Here is a 25364-nt window from a genome sequence, read left to right on the forward strand (position 1 = left end):
GTTTCGCTAGCGTAGATTGCAGTGGGTAGGACAATACTGTTGTATAGTCGGAGCTTGGTGTACCTTAAGGCAACCCTTAAAACTTCAAACACTTATGAATCAAAAACAAAACATGATAAATGCAAACGGTTTGCGAATCGTAATACGGCTATTACCTTTCAAACGATACCAAATTAGACTTTCATGTACGTCCTGTTGCCCTAACCCTAACACTACCTTAAAGCAACCCTTAAAACATGTTGGAAAGCGGCTTTGGGACCGTACATGTTTCGAAAAGTACTCCCTTATTCCATAGATTCAGGTCTACTAACATATGAAAAAATACTAGCCCTAACCCTAGGTGAGCTATCCCTTAGCCTTGTGACAGGTGCCGATACCGGGCTGACTTGCAGTCGGTATGAGTTTGTGGTGAACCGCCGAAGGATTGTTTTCAGATTTCAAAGCATCTTTTATGCTTTCATCAGAACAAAAACAGTTAGTGTGACTTGTGAGTTGTGTTTCCGTAGTGATCTACGGTTTGTACGGCGATCTCTGAAGCGACGAAGTTCACCGCCTGACACTTACCGTAGTCTCCTGGGCTTATAGCAAACCTTTGAAAGGCCGTGACTTTTTGGACGAAGCGTGGTGTTAACTTATAAATCCAAAACCAAATATAATAAATGCAAACGGTTTGCGGACCTTACTACTGGGGCCATTACCTTTCGAACGATACCGAACTTGACTTTCTGGTACGTCCGGTTGCCCTAACCCTAACCCTACCTTAAGGCGGCCCTTCAAACTTCAAACACTTATAAATCCAAAACCAAACATGATAAATGCAAACGGTTTGCGGACCTTACTACTGGGGCCATTACCTTTCAAACGTTACCAAACTTGACTTTCTGGTACGTCCGGTTGCCCTAACCCTAACCCTACCTTAAGGCGGCCCTTCAAACTTCAAACACTTATAAATCCAAAACCAAACATGATAAATGCAAACGGTTTGCGGACCTTACTACTGGGGCCATTACCTTTTGAACGATACCAAACTTGACTTTCTGGTATGTCCAGTTATTGTTGTCTTCGCTGTATTTCTTTGTAATTGACCTGTGGTGTGCCGTAGGCCCGTAGCAGCTTTTATTTTGAGGTAAATTCATATTTCAGGAACACCCCTATTTCTATAATCCTGTGGAATAGGCCGTAGCTTAGTAGCTGTGTTGTAGGCGAGGCTGTGTTGTAGGCGAGGTTTTGTAAGCAGATATTAGGTGGTTGTTATAATCGTTTGCGAGTTTCTGTTTGGATTGTGACTTCAGTGACTGTTAGTGTGACTGGTTTGTTCCTACTACGATACCTTATCGACTAAATAATATGTAGTAAATGAAAGATATTATTATGAAAGACGACTCTATGTAGATTGTAGTGTCGTTGATCATATGTATTTGCAAAATATAAAACTTCACCCTATGGACACTGTTTAATAGCTGTTTGAAATCGCTATTTCCAATGAGGTTAGCCGCCTTACTTTTTCTCTTCCTAAATAGTTCAACGATTTTCATTGATGTCGAAGATCTAATTTGTTAAGTACTGGCTTTCTACGAACAACGTAAGTATGAATCTGCAACTTTTAGCAACGGTTTTATATGCCCCGTGTTCTTGATAGCAAGCGCATCGCGATGTTTGCGTCTTCCCCTGGGACCCGCTCATACATATGTAACTTGTTAACCATTTGGCGCGATCAGGATTATTTGGCCAGTCGCTCATGTCAGACGACATGCCTGAGAAAGACTCCGTTATAGTTCACCACTCCACAACCGGGAAGTTATTGGAAAGGCCGGTGGACATTCTGACGCACGAAGAAACAGGACGGTGGGGAATCAGCCTCGTAGAACTTAGGGCAGATTCTAGAGTACAACCTAGTCAATGTGAGATCATCATATCTTTGTACACAACAGGAGAGGGAGGGCACTTCTACTGTCCATTTCCACGCTGCACAGCCAGATCGACAGCACGCTACAAAATTGCTGAACATTTGCGGAGGACGCACACCGGACCCCATTTCTGTCCTGTCTGTGGAGTACTTTACGCGAAATTGACGGGATTGAAACAACACATGACAAGAAAAGGGCACAGCTCTAACGAAGACGCTTCGGTCGTCCAGATATGGCGGGAAAAAGCTGTAAAAGATTTCCTTATGTCGACCTGCGATGTTTTCGGAGCTGAAATGTAGACACATTTTATTTTCGCAATCCTCATGTAGAAGGTTCTACAAGCGACAGAACAGTGAGCAAGAGCAAGAGCAAGACAAATTTCCTTCTTCCGTCGTGGCCAGTCGTGTTTCCTGTCGTATTTTCCGGAACCGTAAGTACTAGTATTTTTTTTATCGAATCCCGCAAATGTACCATGACATTGACATGTATCTGTATCACAAGCAAAACCAACAGAAGAATTTCTGAAGTATAAGATATAGGAAAGGGCACTGCAAGCTAAATTATCGCCGTTGAGAGCAAAACTTCCAGAAAATTTGGTCGTAATTTGTCCGCCCCTCTCCCATGCCCATTGTGTCTTTCTATTAGCCTCTACCAGGCTTGAGGAGGCGGCTGGAAAAGTAGAAATCGGCCAAAATAGAGAGATAAGCATGCCAGGGGAGTTTGGCCGTTGAGTGAACAGTTCGGAGTGGGCGGCGAACTGTTCTCTCAACGGCCAAACTCCCCTGGCATGCTTATCTCTCTATTTTGGCCGATTTCTACTTTTTCCAGCCGCCTCCTCAAGCCTGGTAGAGGCTATCCTTCTATGGTAAACAACATTTGGCTGTAGGTCATCTGCCACTAATTAACACATACGCGCTAAACGGAGAGGATCGTGTCCCCATTCATAGAAGGAAGCTCCCTACGGCGCCTTTCATTAGATTTTCTTGAGTATCACACAGAGTTCACATGCTTCCCAAAGTTCCAAAGATTAAAATGAATTGTTCCAAAAAAAAGAGAAAGTCTCAACGCAGCAGCTTGTGTGATCCCGCGCTTCCCAAGTACCGCCTGTTGGGCACGACAAGATTTGGCGCGAAAATGGCACTTGGGGACAACATGTGCTCGAGTGCTCTAGTAGTCCTGAATTTCTGTCGCAGGGACTCATGGCACTACTAAGTCTGCATAACCAAGTATTTAACCTCCTTGGCATAACTGATAAAGAGTAGCAAAAGTCCTGCATAAAATTTGACGAGAAAGAAAATGACGTCAGCGCAACTTTGCCGGGTTTTCTATGCCCGAAACCCGAGACGCAAACAGCTCGAGTCTGTACGCTTCGGTCCTGGTCGGCGGTCCTCGGGGGAGATCGGAGCATGTGACGTCAGGCTGCTGATCAAAGACGCGCCGTTCTACTCTCCAAGCAGAGGTAGGGTCGCTCGGTACTAGTATTTTGGCAGTATTTTCGCGTTTTTAATACGTCTTTCTACTTTTCCTGGTTTTTTTTTTTTGGTCTTCCTCCCGTAAGGGATTATTAAAAACGCGTATTAAAAACGCGAAAATAATGCCAAAATACCGAGCGACCCTACATCTGCTTGGAGAGTAGCGCCGTTCCGGTTTGTAAATAATGGATCGCAGCTCGCGGCCACAAGGGAAAAAACAACAGAGCGAGGACATGTACACAAGGGGCATACCTATAGGAAGCTAAAAGTCTTTTTAACCTCTTTGATAGAGCATCCTAGCTTGCGGTCGCGCAAATCATTCAGAAATGTCCCCACTTTTTATTTGTTGTTGAAATGACATTTGCCTCATGGCTGTGGCTGTCTTGTTTCGCGTTTCACCGAGATGTGTTCACAGAACCGTCCGTGCGGGCAGACAGATATGCCCCACGGATCAGTTTGACAACAGGATTTATGGGCGGGAGGAGAAACATGTGGGTGTGATGTACTACTGTAAGCGTTTCTCTGCATCACTCTAGTATGTGATGCCATGTACTAGTATGTAATTTCGTAGCGTGTAGTTACGCGTTAGTTCTTTTATATTTTTTCACGTTGCGATCCGAATAATCCAATTTTCCATGTCATACTCCTGCGGCTGTTTTTAGGGAATGAACGTTCTAAAACGTGCTTGGAGAACCTTTGACCCGTGGCAGGGTTCATCAAATCCCGTCCCCAAATCTATCAACAGCCAGTTGTTGCTAATCTCCAAGCAGATCCTTATCGGTGGCAAAAAGATCGAAAGCAAATTGGCCAGGCAGTATCCATTAGCCAGAGCAGGTCCGCGGCCACCGACGGGATTAGCAAAAAAAAACGGCCATATATAAAAAGGTAACGATCTTTCCCCACAACCTCTGCTTGGAGAGTAAGTTATTGCAGTTTTCAAGCGGCTGGTGTTCATAAAACTAGTTTCGAGGTCCATAATTTAATCAGGCCGTCTTTCTGTGACATGTAGGTGCGAAGTCTGTTTTTAGAGGCGCTGTGTCCGTAAAAGCAGGCGGGGGGGGGGGGTCTCGTTATCTTAAGCTTCACTAAACTTCACACTCTCAGTCTGTACTGCTTATATCCGGCCTTAAAAATGTGTTGATAACGGATTGAATCGTGTTTGGGGAAACCGTGTGCGCACTACAGGGGGCAAACTCTATATATAGCGTAAACAATCGTTAGTTGCAGGCCGGAGTCCAGGTTGGCAGGTCCCAAGTACTCTCCAAGCAGAGGTTTGGCGTGTTGTTAGGCTTTTTTTAATCTGTTTTTTTTTTTTTTGTAGTGGAATCTTTTTTTCACGCAAACAATTTGAAAAAAAAAGAAACAAGATAATGTTGCAAATCTCTCACTGGAAGCCTTAAATGTCTCATTTTTGTCTCAATTTTGGCCAAATGTCTCACTTCCTTGAACGGAGTGCTAGTAAGTAGTTATGGAATGTGTGGTGTTTCGGGTTGCATTTCATGTTCCGCTGTATTGAGGTGAGGTGTATTGAAAACAAGAAAAACCTAGAATGTTGTGAATTAACGTTGAACCCGGCAAATGTTTCAGCACATTTCTAGTATAGTTACGTAAATGACAATGACCGTAAGCCACTGCGAGTCAATTTTCTACAAGTCCTACTTACTTATTTCGCATTTTTACCCACCGGCGGATGAATCAGCCTTCCAAAAATTCCAGCGCAAATCCTCGAGCAATACCGGTACCGGTAGTCATCATGATTGAATATTGCGACGTGCACGTTTTGCTGTTGCTTTTTTAAGCAAGTAAAAGTGATAGGTTGACCTATAACAATTAGTTGTTAAAACAGTGTATAACTATACCAAGTTGTCCGAAATCACGTTACCAAAAGTTACTTTCGACGCTAGCGGGGTAGCGTGGCAGGTGTCTGAAGTTGTCCGAAGTTACATGAAGTCACTAAAGTTGTCTGTAAAAACTGACTTGTAATAGTGAATGATAAAATAAATTCAAAAGTGCTAAATATTATCGGGCCGTTAGTCGTGTTCCTTCGGCAGCCAAGAGACCTTCGCCCGCCTATCTAAATCAGCGCCACGGAGGAGTTGAGTCTAGGAGAATTTGTCCGACCCTAGAACTAGTTCTCAACTCAAGTCTAGGAGAATTTGTCAGACGCTAGAACTAGTTCTCAACTCAACTCCTCCGTGGCGGTAATGGACCTTCTTTGGCCGGCTATCTTCTCTGGCCAATTAATACCCTTTTAGGCCGATTTCTACGATTTATTCACCCCGCAAAAGAAGCCTGGTGGAGACTAAGGCGACTCGCCTCTCACCAACTGTCAACAACTGTCTGACTCTGTCCTTTCCATTATCCCACGGCTTGCTTTTCATGCAGACGGAGACGGCAAGTGCAAGGCTATGTCTAGACAAAGACACCAAGGGGTTGTCTTTCCAGGTTGTTGTCACAAAGTGATTAGCTTTGATGTTTACGCATTTCAAAGGTCTTCAAAGTCAACAATCCTTTTGTAATACATTTTCACACATCCATGGTAGGAGTCCTGGATTTAACATCCATGAATATGCATGATATCTGTCAGCTAATTACAGGGCGGAACGGATGATGAAAAGCAGAACAAGGTTAAGACGAATTTTCCCATTCTTACAGTAGCACAAACTTGACAGGTTCTTTGTTGGCTGAAGAAAGTTTTTACAGACTAATGGCCTGGAACGTCGATGTTTTGGATTTTTGCACTGGATTTTTTTTCACCCAACCCCCCAAAAATTCCAGTGCAAAAGAGAAACCCCGATAAAAAAAGCCTAAAAACACGCTAAAAATAACCCCAAACCCAAACTTCTGCTTGGAGAGTAGTCTATTGACGCATCCATGAGAGGTTGGTCTGGACGTGACAAGTTACTCGCGGTGGTCCTTTGAAATTGACAATTATTTACGACCTCGGGGACAACATAAGGCCTGAGACGCGGTACCGTTCAGTCATTTCCCGTTTGAACGGAGCCGGCGCGGCGTCCCTCCTTCACGGTCGATCTGATCATACTTCTATCTCGCGACATTGTGTTTTCTTTCTTCATCGAAGTACTCTCTAATTCAAGGTAAGTTAACTTGTCTGTTTTTATATACTAGTATCAATATTCCGGAAGCCAGATCCACAGCATAGTACTAGGCCCAAACATCAGTGTTCACACTGGATAACTTTTGAGTGTAGTGGAGTGTGCTGTGGGTCTGGCACCCAGGCTAGATATTTTGATAATTTTCCGATTTGTACCGTGAATGTAGCCTGGGTACCATCCTGATTTTCGCTACGCAACGCTCGAAAAAATCATGATTTTTTCGACTGCTTCCCTCAGTACTCTCCAAGCGGAGGTTTGTGTTTTGGGTGTATTGTTGGCGTTTTTAGACTTTTTTATCGGGGTTTCTGTTCTGCACTGGGTTTGTTTTACCTAGTTGGGGCATGGAGTTACAACTCTATGGTTGGGGTTAGGTAAAAAAATCCAGTGTGAAGAAAACAAAATGTAAAAATGCCGAAAAACACGCCAAAAATAAACCCAAATCTCTGCTTGAAGAGTATCCCATATTCCCTACTTGAGACCACGGGTTAAGGATTCGTTGAACTTTTATTCTCTGGCACCCTGAGTAGCTTTTGACAGGGCGTCTGTCCAGTTTAGAGCGTTCTTATGAAATTATGTATTCGGGCCAAAAAAAAAAAAAACGAAAAAAGTCAAGAGGGGAGCTTGCGAGACATCTACGCCCTTTTTTTCACAAGCATCACCTTGAGACCTTATCCCCTGTCCAAAAATAACGTTGCTATGGGAATTTTCAGTTCAAAATTTATCCGTAAACAAGCTTCCTCTAGTTTGACCATGGAGGTAAAATATCTGATTTTCTACCTCCATGGTTTGACAAAGTGCGTTTCCTTGTTTTAACCGATTGGTAAGCTGTAATTTTTACATGTAGAAATTGTCTAATAAACCTCAGTCAATGTTGTCACAAGTGTGGTGTACGTGGAATTTTCGTTTGATTTTCTTTTTATTGTCTACAGAGGCTGGAGTTTCTTGGAAACTCGACATGGACGAGGAAAAACAGCTGTGGCAGGCAATCACTGAAGAGGATTCTGACGCATGGTGGACAGTTGACCAAGATGACTGCAAGCAGGCAATCTTGTACATCGGCCACAAGACACTTGACGAGTTCCTAGGTAAGTGGAAATTAAATCTATTTTTTACAAGTAAGTTATTTTCCAAAACTTTTTTATGTAGTCGCACTGTCCACGGGGCCGGGGCATCTGTCAATCCCCCCAGGGACACCGGGTCATTGAAACCGTTGCAAGCTAAGTCCATGCAGATGTTTTGATGCCTGGAAAGAAAGCATCAAAATTATTGGCCAGGAAATAACCATTTGCCACTAAAAGAGAGTCGGATAAAAACACGCCAAAATAAGTCTAAACCTTAAAGTGCGCATTCAGTCAGGGGGCAGGGGTGATGACGTCACGTCGTGAATACTAAGTACGCTCCATAGTTTGTAGTAGCCTACTCTCCAAGCAGAGGTTGTGGGGAATGATCGTTACCTTTTTATATATGGCCGTTTTTTTTTTTTTTTGTCCTGATCCCCACCCGTCGGTGGCTAATGGAGCTTCTCTGGCTAATGGATACTGTCTGGCCAATGAATTTGATACTGTCTTTTTGCCACCGAGAGGGATCTGCTTGGAGATTAGTAGTAGCCTGGCCCCAAAATGTGGGGCCAATCAGAGAGCCGGCGGGTGGTCAGGGAAGTAGAGGTTTGTCAAAACCCTCAGAAGTCAAAACAACCCGCTCGAAAACATGCATGGGACCTCGTCGGGAGGGGACCTGGCTACGGGGCTGAAACCACGGGGCTAGATCCACGAAAATTTTCTTCTCGACGTGGTCAAGTCGGCAGGTATGAGTTGTTTTCCAGGGTTATTGTTATGTATGATTATCTCAAGCTCATACATACGGTATTTCTATGAAGTTCTGTTGTTGTACCATCATGGTTGTAATACAGTGTTAGGTTGATAGTAAGTCTAGTACGAGGATCTGAGTGCCGGGTCGTTTAGGTAGTAAACTTCACCTTATAATTTACATTAGCGTTGAAGGGTATCATACGCAGTTTTCGTTAATATTTCCCCAAGTCATCCATGCAGGTTTTGTGTTGCTGTTCTGTCTCATGTAGCCTGGATTCCATACCCAAAGCAGACTAGACTCAAAGTTAGTCGCACTTGTTTGCCGGAATCGCAGAAATGTCTTTATGTTGGTCTAAAATTTGTAGACTAATCTGTTTTTCATTTGATGTCGTGTTTTGGTGCCTTTTCTCTCATTTGATGCCCATAAGGCAGTGGAATGCATAAAGAATGCGCCCTACATAGCACACGGTGTAATCACTTCAATCAGTACCACATGGGTTTGGTTCTAACCGAAGTACTAGAAAACCCTGGCTTTGTCCTAGCCTGTGTGCCCATATCTCAGTGAGCAGACTAGTCTACAAGCAGAGAAAGATCTTTACCTTTTTACATATGGCCCGTTTTTCGTCGCTGCCCCCACCAAAAGAACTTTGTTGTCTGTGTAGTGTAAATTTGGAAGTCTCTATGTCAACTGCCCTGTTTTTTTCTGTCTCCCCTGGACGCGCCTAGGGACCACCGGTGGCAAGTTTGGTTTCTCTTGTCCGGTGTCTGTACTCGTAATTATATAGAGGAGGTGCTTTCTTATTAACCTCCTTGCTTCCTCGATATACAAATATTAGTAATAAGAAGGCTTTAATGCTCTTATCTCAGTGCTACCCTGTTCCCGTATTCTCCAGTACCCAGTAAAAAATTATTGTCTGCGCAGTTTTGAATAATTTGTCATCTCGCTATGAGTATGACGCCAGAAAGAAAACGTTGTTTGTAATCACACACCCTATTGGCGATTTCAAGCGCAATTTTCATGTTAACAACGTAAACAATCTCTTTACCAGCAGAAATAGAATTCGTCCATACATTTAGGCCTTGTTCACAACTAATCTTGAGGTCACAATTCCTACACGGGGCCCGGCCGGGCAGCTTTTGGGAATTTTAACGAAAACTACGATACAAAAGACAACACAGAAAAGTTCTGGGCTCTATTTCTGTATATTCGTGATATCAATACTAGTAGTTCATTTTTCGTTCGTACAGATAGCCCGGTCGGGCTCCGGTTTGGAAACAGGACATTTGCGGCCGCGGCCTACTCTCCAAGCAGAGGTTGTGGGGGAATGATCGTTACCTTATTAAATATGGCCGTTTTTTTTGTCGCTACCCCCCACCCGACGGTGGCCGCGGACCTTCTCTGGCTAAGGCATACTGCTGCCTGGCCAATTTGATACTGTCTTTTTGCCACCGAGAGGGATCTGCTTGGAGATCAGCCGCGTCCATCAGGGCGGATTGCTCTACTCTCCAAGCAGAGGTATGGTGTCATTTTTTGGCGTGTTTTTACTTTAGGCTTTTTTTTTTCACTGGAATTTTTTGTAACCCTAAAAAGAAACTCCGTTGCAAAAGCCAAAAAATGACCCAAAACGTCTGCTTGGAGAGTAGATTTTGCTCAAGTTTGCCAGCCTCGTCGGCGACATTTTCTACAAATGACAGCGCTTGCATCATATTTTCCGGCGGCGTCTGTTGTGTCCGCCCTCCCATATTGCCTCCGGCGGCGTTGTTTGTAGTCCGACCCACACAGGCCCCTCCCATTGCCTCCGGCGGCCAGGCGTATAATGTTACATTTGGGGTCATCCAAAGGCCCCATAATTCTGTTCGAAATCAAACACTGTGGAAGTGAAGAGAAAACAAAAGGATTTTGTTGTAAAGAGAAGCAACGTTTACATCCAATGCTATGGATTCGTGCAGACGGCACAATAGACTCGGAGGTCTGTGGGTTTAGGGATCGCACAAAGAGCGCTGCTGTACAAAGCAGTCTGTCCTTGCGTTGTACATGTAACATTTTTATATTCAATTGTTTTGACGGAAATTTGTCGCTCATGGCGAACAAAAATAATGGCCAAATCTCTCATCTTTGAAGCCCAATCGGCGTGTAATGGTATAGGAAGAGCTTAGAAGTTTGCATAGATCTCAAGAAAATCAGCGGAAGGCCGCGCCTGATGCGGGAGAGATGCAAGCGTTTGGGCGTGATAGAGCGTGGCAGTGCGGGGCGGTACGCACAAACTTGAAAGGCGGCCGTCGTGACATTTGGCGCTAGCTACATGGGCCACATGTAGTTGACAGTACGACCATATTATTATGTTGTTACTTAGCGGAAAACCTCTACACGCTGTCAGAATACGACCACACCTCATTTTGTAATTGTTGCATATTGTACTCGTGAACTGAGATCAAGTTAATCAGATGATTGGTAAACAGTGGGATAGTAACGCTACTCTCAAAGCGGCGAAGGGCGGCCTGAGCACCGGCGTGCCGGATCAAACACAGTATAGGTGATGTTTCAAGTGTTTTATCTGTTCGCCGTATTTGTTAAGTAATACATGTGTATCAATTTTAAATTTGTGAAGTGTTAAACTGTTACGTACCTTGCTTAGATGAACTGATGAAGTGTGTGGTTTTCATCGGTAGTTTCTCTCATCGGAGACGGTAGGAAATACAAGGAATGTTTGAACTTTGAAGGTGACGTATCTAAGTAAGACGCAAACTGGACCCGTGATGAAAATGTTTTATTTTTGCCGATTTTCATCACTGTTATTCTGTGTATTTATGCTTGTGTATATTTCTTCGGAGGACAAAGGACATTATACACTTGGTAGGACGTAGATTCCTACTAAACGTTTTGTTGTGCTAAACTCTTTCTGTGCCCATTTCGTATACAATAACAACATACATGTAGAAATTAATGAGGCTTGTGCGTTCGATCTCGACCGGAAATGCATATGACGTCCCACGCCTACCATTGAATGTGTAGTTTTACACGACAAGAGATGTCATTAAACTAAGCTTAGTTGACCAGCAAAATTGGCATTCAAAATGCAGGAAATAATGTTCAGAGGGTCAACTGTTACACATTTACCAGCCAATATGTGTATCTATCCCTTGATATCTTTGGGTCTTCAATCCCAGTTACTGGTATCATATATATCTGTGAGCAGGACACCTACTTGATAGTCAATAAGTTGGGAGTTTGTACAAACATTATCAATTATTAGTGTCACAGAGTTATTGGTTATCCTAAATATCCTTGTTTATTTTATATGATCTGCAGTGGGGGGATGGGAACTTTTCCAAGTACAAGTATGTAGCAACTAGAAAGGCTTGTTTCAATTGACAATATCCATGCTCTGTGTCAACTGTTCTGAAGAACATGAAAGTCGAAGTCATGAATAGAATATAATGATTAAAGTTTATTGCAAATATAAACATTCGGGAACGTTCGGTAGCCTTTCCGGTTATGATCGGAGAGTTTTCGCTCATGCTTCGGTAATCGTGACGCTACCGAGCGGTCCCGACGGCGGTAGCGGACATTCCCGACTATACACAAGATGGCCGCCCGGTTGTGCCGACCAGCTATTTTAGTAGTTCTCGGTCGCGCTGTGGAATATTTAGGCTGATCTGAGGAGGCTAAGAAAGAAACAGTTTTCAGATCCAGAAAGCTAGCAGAAATTTGTCTGATGAAGTTTGTCAGAAGAAATGAGCCGGTAGAGTTTGTGAGAAAATGTAACGGAGACTAAACTTGTTTCTCTGAAAATTTACACGAAAGTAGCCAGCGCAAGAATTTGAGTAGGCGGCGATTTTCGCCGGTAGACGGCCTGTTTTGAGAAGGCTGATAACAGCCTTCTTTCATAATATATTGATTTTTTTAGTTTGGCCACTTTTTTTCTGATTTGCTTGGTTTTTACAGACATCCGCTCTTAATACTCTGTCAGTTGTAGTAAAGGTTAACATTGATATCATTTGGCGAACCTATTATTTTGTGTAACTCTAGTTTATAGTAAGGCTGAAGGGGGCGTGTGTGATTAGCAGGGTTGGAGTAGAAAAATTTGGGTATCTTTAGGGACTGTCCTACCTAAAAGAAGGGCATCTAATTTGTTATTTTCAGTACAGGGAGCCCAAAAGACACCCTGACACCACCTAGCTACAAGCCTGTTGTACCTGGATTGCCATAGCGCTATCTGTATCAGTGTCACAAATTCAAAACCACTGCAAACTCTCCAAGTCATCTTGTTACTGCTGATTGAAATCAGCACCAACTTTAGTTCATTTACATTGTGTAGTTATTGATAGTAAGGTGTTGATCTCTAAAAATGACAGTCTTGCATTTACTTCTTAGGTAATCCGGAAAAGTCTGTTGTGACCACCTTTGAACGACCAACTACAACTGAAGTCAAGTTCAGCCATGTGAAGGTAAGATGATTCATTGATTAAGCAGTTCTATGTCATTGCATTATGGAAAATCTAAGGAATGATTGAGGGGGAAACATTGAGGCCTTTAACATGCATTCAGTAGTTGTCATGTTAATTTATGCCAACTTCTTGGGCATTTACAAAATAAGCTTAATGAACATTAAAAAGTATAGGGCTTATTCACCACAGATGGTCACGTGACTCTTCCCCCCGGCAGCGAGCATTGTCCGCCATTAGGGGGTGCAGCATGGTGCCTATCGCTATGGTACGCTATGCAAACTCTTGGCGATAGTTGCGCATTTTGGGCCACAATCTACGTTTTGAACACTCTTCTTGTTAGTAACATTGTCCTTGGGGTTGTTCTGGCTCCATGTCCACGTCTCATGTTCTCAAGATCGGCTTTTATCTTTTTTGCTGATCAGAAAATCGGTGTGTTTTACCCTGGCGTAGGGGCCTGTAGATCGCCCCCTGTAGATGTCAACGTGGATAGCCATGGACACGTTAAATCTGTTGAAGCTACCTGTCCCTTTACTCTGTGGTAAATGTTGTTCTGGCTCCATGTCCACGTCTCATGTTCTCAAGATCGGCTTTTATCTTTTTTTGCTGATCAGAAAATCGGTGTGTTTTACCCTGGCGTAGGGGCCTGTAGATCGCCCCCTGTAGATGTCAACGTGGATAGCCATGGACACGTTAAATCTGTTGAAGCTACCTGTCCCTTTACTCTGTGGTAAATGTCCATGTAGAACAGGGCACTGGCAACTTGTAACACTCACCTTGTCCAGCCACAATCGCGGCAGTGCGGACTGAGGATTGCGGCCGGCGGCCGATGGCCCCGCATTTGTTTGTTATTATCCAGACACAGTCCGGGGCTGTTCCAAAATAGCGACCTTTTGCGTATCCCGACTACAACGTACTTGTCACCACGCAACTGCATGTCCCACAACACTCTCTACACATCCTGATACAACGCTTCCAGACTCTTAGAGGGTTTGAACCGATGTTGTGTGTAAAAACTTCGGCCCAGTACCAAATACGAAGCTAAGTCGCGTCAATGGACTCCGCTGGCGGTAGACGCCGTCTCGATCAGACTGATCAAAACTCAACAAAAACGGGTCAATCCCAACAGATTTTATTTTGTTCCAGTAACGAGAGGTATGAGTGGTGGTAAACTCTTCGTGTAATAGGACAAAGGACAGTTTACCTAACGTTTGTCGGCCATTTCAATGCTTGGAAACTCGCTGTAGGCGCTGTAGCCCCAAAATGGCGTCGCACGGGACATGAGGGGTCGTGACGTCATGATGACGTGTGGTGAATAAGCTCTATAGCTGTTGGGGATGTATATTGATTATGTATATTAATATTATTATGATTTCTTTAAACATAAATACGTTACCGCTCCCAACCAAAAATGAGATAATACAAAAAACCAAGTCATTCCCCCTGCCAGACAGGTTTGTCTGGGGGCTAGGCTCGAAAGAAAAATTAACAGAAGCCTTAACTAGGCTTAAGAAGCCCAATAATCTTACAAAACTACACAACTTCTTATCTCTAAAACTAAATGACACTCCATCACATCAGCACATAGATGAAGAAATTTATGTATTCCATGAAATATTAGAAATGGCAGGGAAAAGATCATTACAAGTTAACAGGTATAAGAAACGAAAAGGATTGAAAAAGAATAAGAGTTGGTTTGACAAAACATGCTATGAGGCTAGAAATAAACTTAAAAACTTAAGATATTTACTCATTCAACCCAAAGAATCCATCCTTAAGAGGCAGTTATTTTAAGAAAGGAATTCAATAAACTTATTAGAAAACGAGAACACGAAAACAACTGTTTAATTCGACTTCAAAATCTACAAGAAAATAGTAGTGGTGAGGACATGATCATTAATGAAATGCTAAAAGCTGGGAAACAAATTCTATTGGCTCCCTTAGTTAAACTATTTAATCTAACTCTAACAAGAGGAGAATTTCCTAAGAAATGGTCCAAAAGTCATATAGTTCCGAAAAAAAGACAATGCCAACAATTATAGGGGAATCGCCATTTCAAGCTGCCTGGGGAAACTTTTCACCTCAGAGCTTAATAAAAGACTAATGGCATTCCTAGAAAACAGGGAAATCATAAAACCAAACCAGACTGGCTTTCGCAAGAATTTTCGAACATCCAACAATATTTATATTTCAGTCCATACTGCATGCTAAGCCCCTGCTTATTTAACATGTATATAAGTGATGCCATAAATCATCTAAACACAGAATATTTAGATGCTCCCGTGTTGAATACTTAAAAAGTGACGAGCTTATTTTATGCAGATGACATAGTGCTATTGTCAGAAAGTCAACAGGGATTACAACAAGCGATTGATATACTTGGGCAATACTGTCAAAAATGGAAATTATCTATCAACCTTACAAAAACTAAGATTGTAATATTCAACAAAAAGGTCATGTATTTTCAAACCTAAAATTTCAGCTTTTGGGAAACACTATAGTATAGATATAGTACCATCATATTCTTATCTTGGGGTTGTATTTACAGCGGGATGTAGCTTTAACCCCGCCATGAAAGTATTACAAAAAATGCCTTGAGATTGACTAATCTCAATGCATATTTAAATAGAGAGGAAATATCCCTTGCAGCTTTGTCTTTTATCGTTCCTTTCTGTGCAGAAAAAAAAACAGGGTTGTTGAGAATCTAGAATCTAATTGGGTTCTAGGTTTGAGTCCCTAATGTCGTGCCTTTAACTACACTTGGTGATACTAAATCTTCAATTCCTATATACTGTAAACTATTTGATTCATGTATTACCCCAATATTGTTGTACGGTGCGGATGTCTGGTGTGATAGTAATTTGAATGACAGCTCCCCCATAGAACTTGTACACTTAAAATTTTGTAAATTCATTCTGGGAGTGAAAAGAAATGCTATTAACCTTGCCAGCAGAGCAGAGCTCGGCCATTTTCCCTTATGGATAGAAGCATATTGCAGACTATATAATTATTACTCAGGGATCTCCCCAGAAATTTAGGACAGAATGGAGGAGGGTGCGAAATATCGGTAAATTTGACCAAAGAACCCTGGAAAAGGGTGTAAAAACACTAGTTTTGAAAATTAACAGGGTGGAGCTGAGATAAGGACTGGGTGGAGGAGCTCCACTGCTCCATTGTTTAGGGAGGTCCCTGATTACTGTAGATTAGTTAGCAATGTAGATATAGATAGTTTGCAATATGAAGCTTTTATGGTCCAAAAAGATTTAGATCGACAGCATGTACCCTGCTGGCTGTCTAATGTAAGGAAAATGTTAGAGGAGTCGGGTTACGCCTTTCTATTCACAAACAGCAGTCTGCTTATTCACTTGATTTTAAGAAAAGACAACAAGATATTTTCATACAGAAATTCTACTCTGAATTACAATCAAACAGCCGAGGAAACAACCAAGGCAACAAATTAAGAACATACAAATTGTTTAAAGTTACATCCCCAGCATCGCCGAACCATGTCAAAACTACGAATTAGTGACCATAATTTATACATAGAAACTGGCAGACATAACCGGACTCCTGTAGAAGATGGACTCTGTAAGGTTTCTAACTCTGGTAGCGTAGAAGATGAAATACATTTTGTTCTTGATTGTAAATTGTATGATAACGAACGTGACACACTATTTAGAACAATCCACTTAGACAAGCTGTATAAAAGTAGAACAAAGAACGAGATATTCAGTCATCTCATGTCCACCAATAACGACAATATAATAGAAAAACTATGTGAATTTATCTCCTATTGCTTTCAAAAGAGAGAAGAAATCCTCAAGGCCTAGATTAGTTTATTCTCTAGTAGTTGTTAAGACTTTTACATTATTGTGTTATCCTTGTACCCTATGTATCATGTTACCCAGTTTGATGTACATGTAAGATCACATTCTGATATATGCATTTAGCCCCATGGGCATGAACATGCAATTAAAGATTCTTCAATTAAAAGAGGTACATTCTTCTCTCTGAAGGTGCGGTTTGCAGAGGCTGCCAGGAAACCAGCTCTCCTGCCTCTACAACACTTCCGGCCGACCTACTCTTTCCTGGGAAGAGATCATCTATGTGAGTGCATCACAGCGGATCAGTTTGTGGAGGCATGGAGCAAACTGATTTATTTGTTCCCGGAAGGAAAGGAAAGGGATGAAAGCAGCAAGGAGGGTGAAAGTTTTGAAAATGAGGATTCTGAAAATGACAACGATGACCTTCCCAACAGTCCTAACAGCCCGGATGACACCAACAAAAGTGTTCAAGATAATCCCAGCAGCCCGGATGCTCCCAACAGCCCGGATGAAACCAACACAAGTGTTCAAGATAATCCCAGCAGCCCGGATGCTCCCAACAGCCCGGATGAAACCAACAAAAGTGTTCAAGATAATCCCAGCAGCCCGGATGCTCCCAACAGCCCGGATGAAACCAACAAAAGTGTTCAAGATAATCCCAGCAGCCCGGATGCTCCCAACAGCCCGGATGAAACCAACAAAAGTGTTCAAGATAATCCCAGCAGCCCGGATGCTCCCAACAGCCCGGATGAAACCAACACAAGTGTTCAAGATAATCCCAGCAGCCCGGATGCTCCCAACAGCCCGGATGAAACCAACAAAAGTGTTCAAGATGTTCCCAGCAGCCCAGATGACACCACCAAAAGTGTTCAAAATGCTCCCAACAGCCCGGATGACACCACCAAAAGTGTTCAAGATGTTCCCAACAGCCCGGATGACACCACCAAAAGTGTTCAAGATGCTCCCAACAGCGCGGATGACACCACCAAAAGTCAGGAAAAGAAAGAACAGAACGAACAGTTGTTGGCTGTAGCAGATTCATGTGTTGGAACTTTCACTCTCGACATTGAACAGCTAGAGCACCCACAAAAGTCCAGGCAGGTCAGAGTACTGAATGAGAGGCATGTTGAAACATTAAAAAAAAGCTTTCTGGCCTCCGGAAAGATGACCTTCCAATCAGCTGGGTCCTTAGTCGGGATCATCAGGAAGGAGGACTGTCCTTCTGTCGAAGACTTTGACAAAAATAAATTGTCGACCTATAGAATAGAAGTTATTGACGGCAACCATAGACTGGAAGCGCAACGAAGAGCACTTGAGTCCACAACGAGTCCAGAGCAAAGGAAGACTTTCTGCAAGAGAAGGGTCACCCTGTATGCAGGCCTGCAGAACCACATGTGCCTGGCTGCGGGGCTGTACTACAACGATACAGTGGGAAAGCAGCATATGTCCATGAGTGACATGGACATGACAGAACTGTTCAGGAAAGTCCTCGTGGATGATTTCCTCAAAATATCAGAGGAAAAACTGGCAGAAAACGAGGACTTGGTTGGGCCGAAGGACTTCTTCAGCCATGTGCGGGACAAAATCCTTCAGTTACAAGCACAGCACAAGAAGGAAGACCTGGTAAGTTTATTTTTTTTCTCTCTACTTCACACAATGAAACCAGCATGTTTGCCTGTACTGATTGACAATGTTTTTTTAAAATGTAAATTGTGCCATGTGCCACCCCACCAACATGTATTCACCACAGAACTGCAGATGCTCATTGCATTTGGTATTAAAACATCTCAACGTGGAAACCATTTATGTCTCACTCTCAGTCATGTTGTGAGTCGACCCTGTTCAATCAGACCACCTGTCCAAGGTGAATGCTATTCTTCGCTTCGGAAGTTCACCTTGGACAGGTTTGACTGTATCTTGATGTATGGACTGTTTGGCAGTGTTATAAATATGCCTGCATGATAACTGTTACAGACAGAGCTACATGTACACTGGGCTTGAAATTCATTTTTGGGAATAGGGTGCTCAAAAAAATTGTTTGGGGTGCACCATGCAAGATAAAATACCAGTAAAATACTGTAGATGTTGTCAGAAAAAAACTGATTGTTTCATTTTTAAAGAAAAGTACTATTACTGTTGCACAAACAAAAGAAATTGGGTGCACAGCTACCAATTTGGTTGAATGTAAGGTGCAGATGCATTTAGTATTTCGAGCCCTGTGTAGAAGTCAGCAGAACAACAGAGCTGCACAGTTACTGTGCAGTATAATGATTATGATTATGATAATGATTAATGCTGGCTTAATTTACCGGCATATGCCAACTTCACATTCCAGTTTGCCCCTTTGAGCAACAATGTACATGTGCATGTAATGTTTTAAGTTAAGACTTTTGATCCAACACAAAAATTCTCTCACCTAGAGCTTTCGACCAGTCACTCTGGTCTTCCTCAGTAGACTGACCCAGTGAAGCTTGTCACGTGACTTCTTTGAAGTGTGACGTCAACACTGGGTCAAAGGTATCTGTTAGATGATGTCGGCCCCCGTCGCGGTTCAATGTAGGGTGGTGGGCCCTGATGTAAATGGCTTCCTTCACCCCTCTCAAGAAATAGTCTTGTTCAGTGTCTAAAATCCTTACAGTGTCAAGTGAAACATAGTGTCCGGGTGACTCTATGTGAATGTGTTGAGACACCTCCGAACTGGCAGAGCTAGGCCGTGTATGTTCTTGAAACCTGGCTTTTAGAGACCTCTCTGTTTCCCCAATGTAAGTTTCCTGGCAGGGCCCCCTGTTGTTTTTGCCCTGGCAGGGGATGTGGTAGATGACACCACACTTCTTCTCTTTAGGGGTTTTATCCTTGGCCGCAACAAGAATGTGTCTTAAAGTAGTGGTTTGTTTGAAACAAGTTGCCATCCCGTGGGAAATGAAAATCCTCGGAGGCTCCTGAGAGCTTCAGACAAGTCCTTGATGTATGGCAGGACTACCAACCCATTGGACTTTGTTCCTGCTGAGGGTTTGGTGTTGGGTGGTTTGGGGCAGGTCTCTTTGTTGATGGCCCACTGGGGGTAGCCACAAGTTTTTAATGCTCGGGTCAGGTGGGACTTCTCGGTCTCTAAATCCTGTGGATCTGACACTATGGTGTTGGCTCTGTGAAATAGAGTCCTAATCACCCCTAGTTTGTGGTCAAGTGGATGGTTAGAGTCAAAGTTTAGGTATTGATCCGTATGTGTGGGTTTCCGGTAAATCCTAAGTGACCCATCCTCCTGTATCACTGTAAGAGTGTCAAGAAAGGGTAAAGATCTGTTCTGTTCCTCCTCCGTAGTAAACTTAATATCTGGGTCTAAACTGTTCAGAAAGTCTGTAAATTCCTGTGCATGTACTTTCTTCAACTTCGTGTGAGTGTCATCAACATAACGATACCACCAAAGTGGGGGGTGGGGGGCAGTGTTAATAGCCAACTGTTCTAGATGTTCCATGTAAAGGTTACAGACAATGGGAGAGACTGGAGAACCCACTGCTGCACCATGAATTTGCTGATAAAACACTTCATTGTGTACAAAGTACGTGCACTTCAAACAGATCTTTAAGAGGCTTACAACATGTTGGGGAGTAAGAGTTGTACGTTGTGCTAGTGTGGTGTCGTTCTGGAGTCTACTTGCTATAACATCCAAAGTCTTATCAATAGGAACTGAGGTAAACAGGGCTGTAACATCAAAGGATCTGAGTTCCTCGTCCTCTTCTACACGTTGGTCTTTTATGAGCTCCGTAAAATGTTGGGAGTTCACAATATGATGGAGGGACTTGCCAACCAAAGGAGAAAGTATGTCAGCCAAGACTTTTGCACCTTGTGTTGGATCAAAAGTCTTAACTTTAAACATGTGACTACCAACACAGATGAACTTTCATGATAATGTGCATGTAATGTTACACCACATTCATGGCTCTTGCCTAATCTGTAATTTTTTTCCAGAAAAAGAAGTTCGATACATTCAGACTGCGTCTGAGGCTTGCCCAGCTCAGCCCCCGATGCTACAAGCTGGCCATGCTGTTCTTCAAAGCTGAGAAGGCTCGGGGGCAGGACCTCAAAGCATCCAATTTCAAGTGGATTCAAGGGCTGTCGGAGAAGGACATCTACAGGTTGCTGTGTAAGGCAACTGCAGAACATCCAGTCACTCGAAAACACCTTAAGGAGGCAGCTGAAGAAGCTGAGGGTCAGAAAGGGATGGTGAGACTAGCTTATGTTATTTGTAGTTATACATGTGCTGTAGCAAACTTTGGACTACACAAATATTAAGTTTGTTCATGCCAAGTTAAATGCTAGTATGACATTCAGGTTTGGACATACTATTGGCTTACCTACTTTTTCAATTTAGCTGGACACAGCAACATGTTAAATCGATTAATATTGTGAATTTACATGATAACATACATTCAAATGAATCGTTCTGTTTAGACCTCAACAATAGCTTTGTTTCAAGCTACCTGCAGTTAAGGCAGATTAATTCAAATTATTAATAAATGTTACATATTGTTCAATAAACAGGACATGTGTCAGATGACACTTACTGGCAACTGCATTGAGCTAAAACAAGGAAGCAGAAAAATGATGTACAAGTGTATGGAGGTGACAAGTGGGGGAAAGACCAGAATCTTCACAGCAGAACAACTACAGTCATGCTTATCAGGTAATGTCAACACAGTGATATTATATTGATGTGTACACTAAATAGTGCTGTAAGTGTATTGCTTGTAGTTTTGTTGACACTTGAATGCTGTTTGTATCCAAAGTCTAAGGCTGTAAGGTTTGACCCACTTACATGTACACTGGAAATTAGAGACCCTTACTTGTTATAATTTTAAAAGTGTGATGGGTTATTAGAATGTGCCCGATTCAATCTGAATGGACATCTCTAACTAAAGCAAAGTCTTTTTTTCTCGAATAAAAGTAAGTAATAGGCTTTAAGTGCCTTTACCAAGGGCATAAACATAGCAGACCGCCGTGTCTTAGTGTCTTAAATTGTCAGATTCAACAACCGTGACTACGAGACTACCTTGCCACTTATGTGACTTGATGTTAACTACTAGTATTCACAAATGTTGCCTTAAATTTATCATTTACAATTTTGCAACAGGTACATGTAAACCTTCCACCTCATCCACAGCAAAAAGGAGGACGACATCTGCCACTCAAGGGACCGGGTTGTCCCCAGCAAAAAAGAGGCGGACAACTGCCACTCCAGGAACAGCGTCGTCTTCAGCAAAAAGGACATCTGCCAGTGCCACTCCAGGAACAGCGTCGTCTTCAGCAAAAAGGAAATCTGCCAGTGCCACTCCAGAAACAGCGTCGTCTTCAGCAAAAAGGACATCTGCCAGTGCCACTCCAGGAACAGCGTCGTCTTCAGCAAAAAGGACATCTGCCAGTGCCACTCCAGGAAAAGCGTCGTCCCCAGCAAAAAGGAAATCTGCCAGTGCCACTCCAGGAACAGCGTCGTCCCCAGCCAAAGGTGAGCTAGGGTTCATTGCACTATTATAGACAAGATGATTTGTAATGAGTAATGTTTTGACTGTGTTGAATAATTTGTTCACTTCCCTATTGCAAAAGGGATTATGTACTGTTTTATCTGGTTTATTACGTAATAAAAAGGCAATTTTTGATGCTGTAGTTTTATTGGTTTGTTAAAGGGGGGACTGCACAACCGAAAAAGCTTTGGATAGATCATTCATTTTGATTTATAAGGAGAGAGTGATGAAGACTGTAAAATCCTTTTTAATTAGCTAAGCTTGCAAGTAGGGCATTTTAGTGCAATATTATTTTCTTGGTACATTTACATTTCTGTTTGTTTCACACACAGAAAGGAAGAATCAAAGCGGGAAGATGACTGGTGTAGAAAAACAGTACCAGGCAGCAAGTGTAGCACTCCAGCAGGCAGCCATCGACCACAGTGAGCCCTACTTCGAGGATGTTAGGCTGGACATACCAAGCCTGAAAGTAGGGGACATTGTGGTTGTCGACCCGGGGAAAAAGCAGTACGTCGCCGAGGAGCCGTGGTTAGTTGTGGTAATGGAAGTTAAACGGGCAAATGCCACAGTAAAGTTCCTATCAGGTGGATTTGGGAAAGCGTGGGATGTAAGCCCATATGATACAACAGTGTGCAGTATAAAGAAGGTGGTAGCAAAGGTTTGGTTTCATATGTTCCCTCTTGGAACGAAAAAAATGCCGGAGGACATAGAGAAGAAAGTGAAAGACCTCCATGGGTTACTGGCACAGAAGTAAAATCATGTCTTCCCAAACCAACTTTGTGATCACTGTTGTAAGTACATGTACATGTATACTCTTTCGGTGTCTATGTTTATGCACTCAACAAGCCACCTTGTCAGAAATGCTGTTCGAAACTCTTGAAATAGAAAAATGCAGTCAAACTCAAACCTTTGAATGATACTTAAATAGACGTAGGAATAACAAGTGAACAATTAAGTCTTAACTTGTCTGATACAAATGTATACTGTATGTTTTAAAGCCATTAAATCTTGAAGTGGCAGACATTTGTCAGTCAAATGGATGTATGTATCATGTTAAGCATTGTGGAAAGTGACAATTGTGTTAAACTGCACCCATTTCTCATATTGTGTAAGCGTAAGAGTTTGATGAGATTTAAGACTACTTGGATTTTTATCTAAAATTGTTGTTAATGCTCATGCATATGTTTCAGGCAGAACTTTTAATTTCATTTGTATTGTAGTCATTTTGTCATGAAGTGACTTTACTTTGCTTGGATTTGTGACTGGAAAATACCCAGGCATGCCTTCCCACACAACACCATTTTTTCCATTTATCTACTGTTAAGTTTTACATTAAAAGACACCTTGACTTGAAAGTATTATTTCTTGGTCATGCTGTGAGTTGCATTTCTAAAAGAAGACTACTAGTGTGTTGCTGGAATTCCAGCCAGGGAAACAGTGTTGGTTAGGGCCACTGGATTTCCAGCCAGAGAAGCAGTGTTGGGCAGGGCCGCTGGAATTCCAGCCAGGGAAGCAGTGTTGGGCAGGGCCGCTGGAATTCCAGCCAGGGAAGCAGTGTTGGGCAGTGCCGCTGGAATTCCAGCCAGGAAAGCAGTGTTGGGCAGGGCCGCTGGAATTCCAGCCAGGAAAGCAGTGTGGGCAGGGCTGCCCGAGTTCCAGCCAGGGCAGCGCTGCTGGAATTCCAGCCAGTGTTTCGCAGCGCCAGTGTTTCGCAGCGCCGCTGGAATTCCAGCCAGTGTTTTGCAGCGCCGCTGGAATTCCAGCCAAGGAATGCCAGTCAGTGAAATGGCTATGTACAAGTACAAATAAAGGGTAAAGACTACAAAACCCTGTATTATAGTGGGAGATAGGACAGATATACCCTACGCTAGGTACTGATCCACAAAAAGTGTCATCTTGAGACTAAAATACAGTCTCAAGTTGCATCAGAATCCGTTCAAGATGGTTAATTCTACCGCTGAATGCTACAATTGTTCTTTAAGCCTCATGATTAAGAAAATTATCATTCATGATCATTAACGAAGCAAATTATTTAACAACATCAGTAAGAATCAGTGACGACTTCTCCGTGGAGGTTATTGGGAAAACCTCTGCATTCACTTGTAGGCAACATGGTTAATTCTGCTGCTGAATGCTACAATTATTGTTCTTTAAACTGCACAATGAAGAAAGTTATCATTCGTTATCATTATCAACTTGTTTAGCAAATTATTGTTGGTAACAGAAAATCTGTGAGCTAGAGTATGTGATGACTTCTCAGTGGAGGTTATTGGGAAAACCTCTGCATTCACTTGTAGGCAACAAGATGGTTAATTCTACCGCTGAATGCTACAATTGTTCTTTAAACCTTACAATGAAGAAAATTATAATTCGTTAAGTCTAGAAAGGCCAAACAAATTAAAGCAAATTATTGTTGGTAACAGAAAATCAGTTAGAATAAGTGGCCTTGATTATGTTTACCAAAGGAAACATATAGTTTTTGCTCAGTTTCTTCTTCCTCCTCCTCCTCTTCTTCTCCAAACAAATAAGGTCAATGACCTAAACCAGATGTCTGTTACCATGGTAACTAGTGTTAGGTTACATCATGTTGCAATTTTATAGCAGGAGGAACTCCTGTCTGACAATACATGCTGGTATATATGAATATGCTTGAGTAAGAATTAACAGAGCAGATCATATGCGAAGGTAAATATTATGCATTTACTTTGCAAATGTTACCTTTCTAGTTTCTCTGGTACATTACCATGCACGTCACACTTCCCATCACCCAAGACTCAATCCCCAGCTCCAGACATTAGCTACAGGCTTAGTGATGAGCCTTTCTGTTTCACCTCCTGGAAATTGATCGAAGTCAATCAAGGGATAATTGTGGGAAGGAAGGGGAGAAAAATGTAGTAGGTGTCGGCTGCATGCAAAACGGACAACCTGAAAGTGACATGGTTGCTTAAACAAGGTCATAGGTGGAAAATGGTATCAATCTAAATCTGTCAGTTTAAACTTTTTCCCAGTCTGATATAAAAAAAGATACAAGGTTTTATACCATAATTATTTTGTACAAGTAATGAATATAAGTTTCTTCCACACAAGCCATACAGTTATACACTGAGCTATCTTTAAATTCTTTAAATTTCTAATCTTCCAATAGCAAAAATGAAACAGAATCAAACTTATGAGCAATTCCATAAAATTCAATAGAAATCTACCAAGAGTTTTCCAAAGAATTATGCAATCTTATTGAAATATAACGAAGTCATAATTCATTGTGTAATGTGTAT

At 42.3% G+C, this 25364-nt stretch overlaps 2 protein-coding genes across 3 annotated transcripts in view; both read left to right on the forward strand.

Annotated features, from left to right (window-relative positions):
* Window positions 1–25364, forward strand: part of LOC109468777 (ephrin-B2-like) — a 154301-nt gene that overhangs the window by 28236 nt on the left and 100701 nt on the right. The gene's annotated exons all lie outside the window — the stretch shown is intronic.
* Window positions 4721–23444, forward strand: LOC109468775. 2 transcript variants are annotated; one of them, XM_019767101.1, is made up of 8 exons: window positions 4721–6477; window positions 7425–7580; window positions 12679–12752; window positions 16766–18196; window positions 20540–20794; window positions 21113–21254; window positions 21732–22073; window positions 22422–23444. In XM_019767101.1, exons 2-8 carry the CDS (start codon window positions 7451–7453, stop codon window positions 22841–22843), a joined length of 2796 nt encoding a protein of 931 aa, XP_019622660.1. In that variant the 5' UTR covers window positions 4721–6477; window positions 7425–7450; the 3' UTR covers window positions 22844–23444. The 2 variants fall into 2 exon arrangements, with proteins under 2 accessions (XP_019622660.1, XP_019622659.1); XM_019767100.1 differs by having other exon boundaries at window positions 4722–6477; window positions 21702–22073.

The sequence above is a fragment of the Branchiostoma belcheri genome, unplaced genomic scaffold (genome assembly GCF_001625305.1).
Source record: "Branchiostoma belcheri isolate BF01 breed outbred unplaced genomic scaffold, Haploidv18h27 scaffold2, whole genome shotgun sequence".
Lineage (NCBI taxonomy): Eukaryota > Metazoa > Chordata > Leptocardii > Amphioxiformes > Branchiostomatidae > Branchiostoma > Branchiostoma belcheri.

What these genes read in the sequence shown, in the direction of transcription:
- LOC109468775 (XM_019767100.1), top strand. Translation starts at nt 7,451, where the DNA reads ATGGACGAGGAAAAACAGCTGTGGCAGGCAATCACTGAAGAGGATTCT. An exon ending in CTGAGGGTCAGAAAGGGATG is followed by an intron (nt 20,795 to 21,112) that starts GTGAGACTAGCT and finishes TTCAATAAACAG; the next exon opens with GACATGTGTCAGATGACACT. An exon ending in AGCGTCGTCCCCAGCCAAAG is followed by an intron (nt 22,074 to 22,421) that starts GTGAGCTAGGGT and finishes TTTCACACACAG; the next exon opens with AAAGGAAGAATCAAAGCGGG.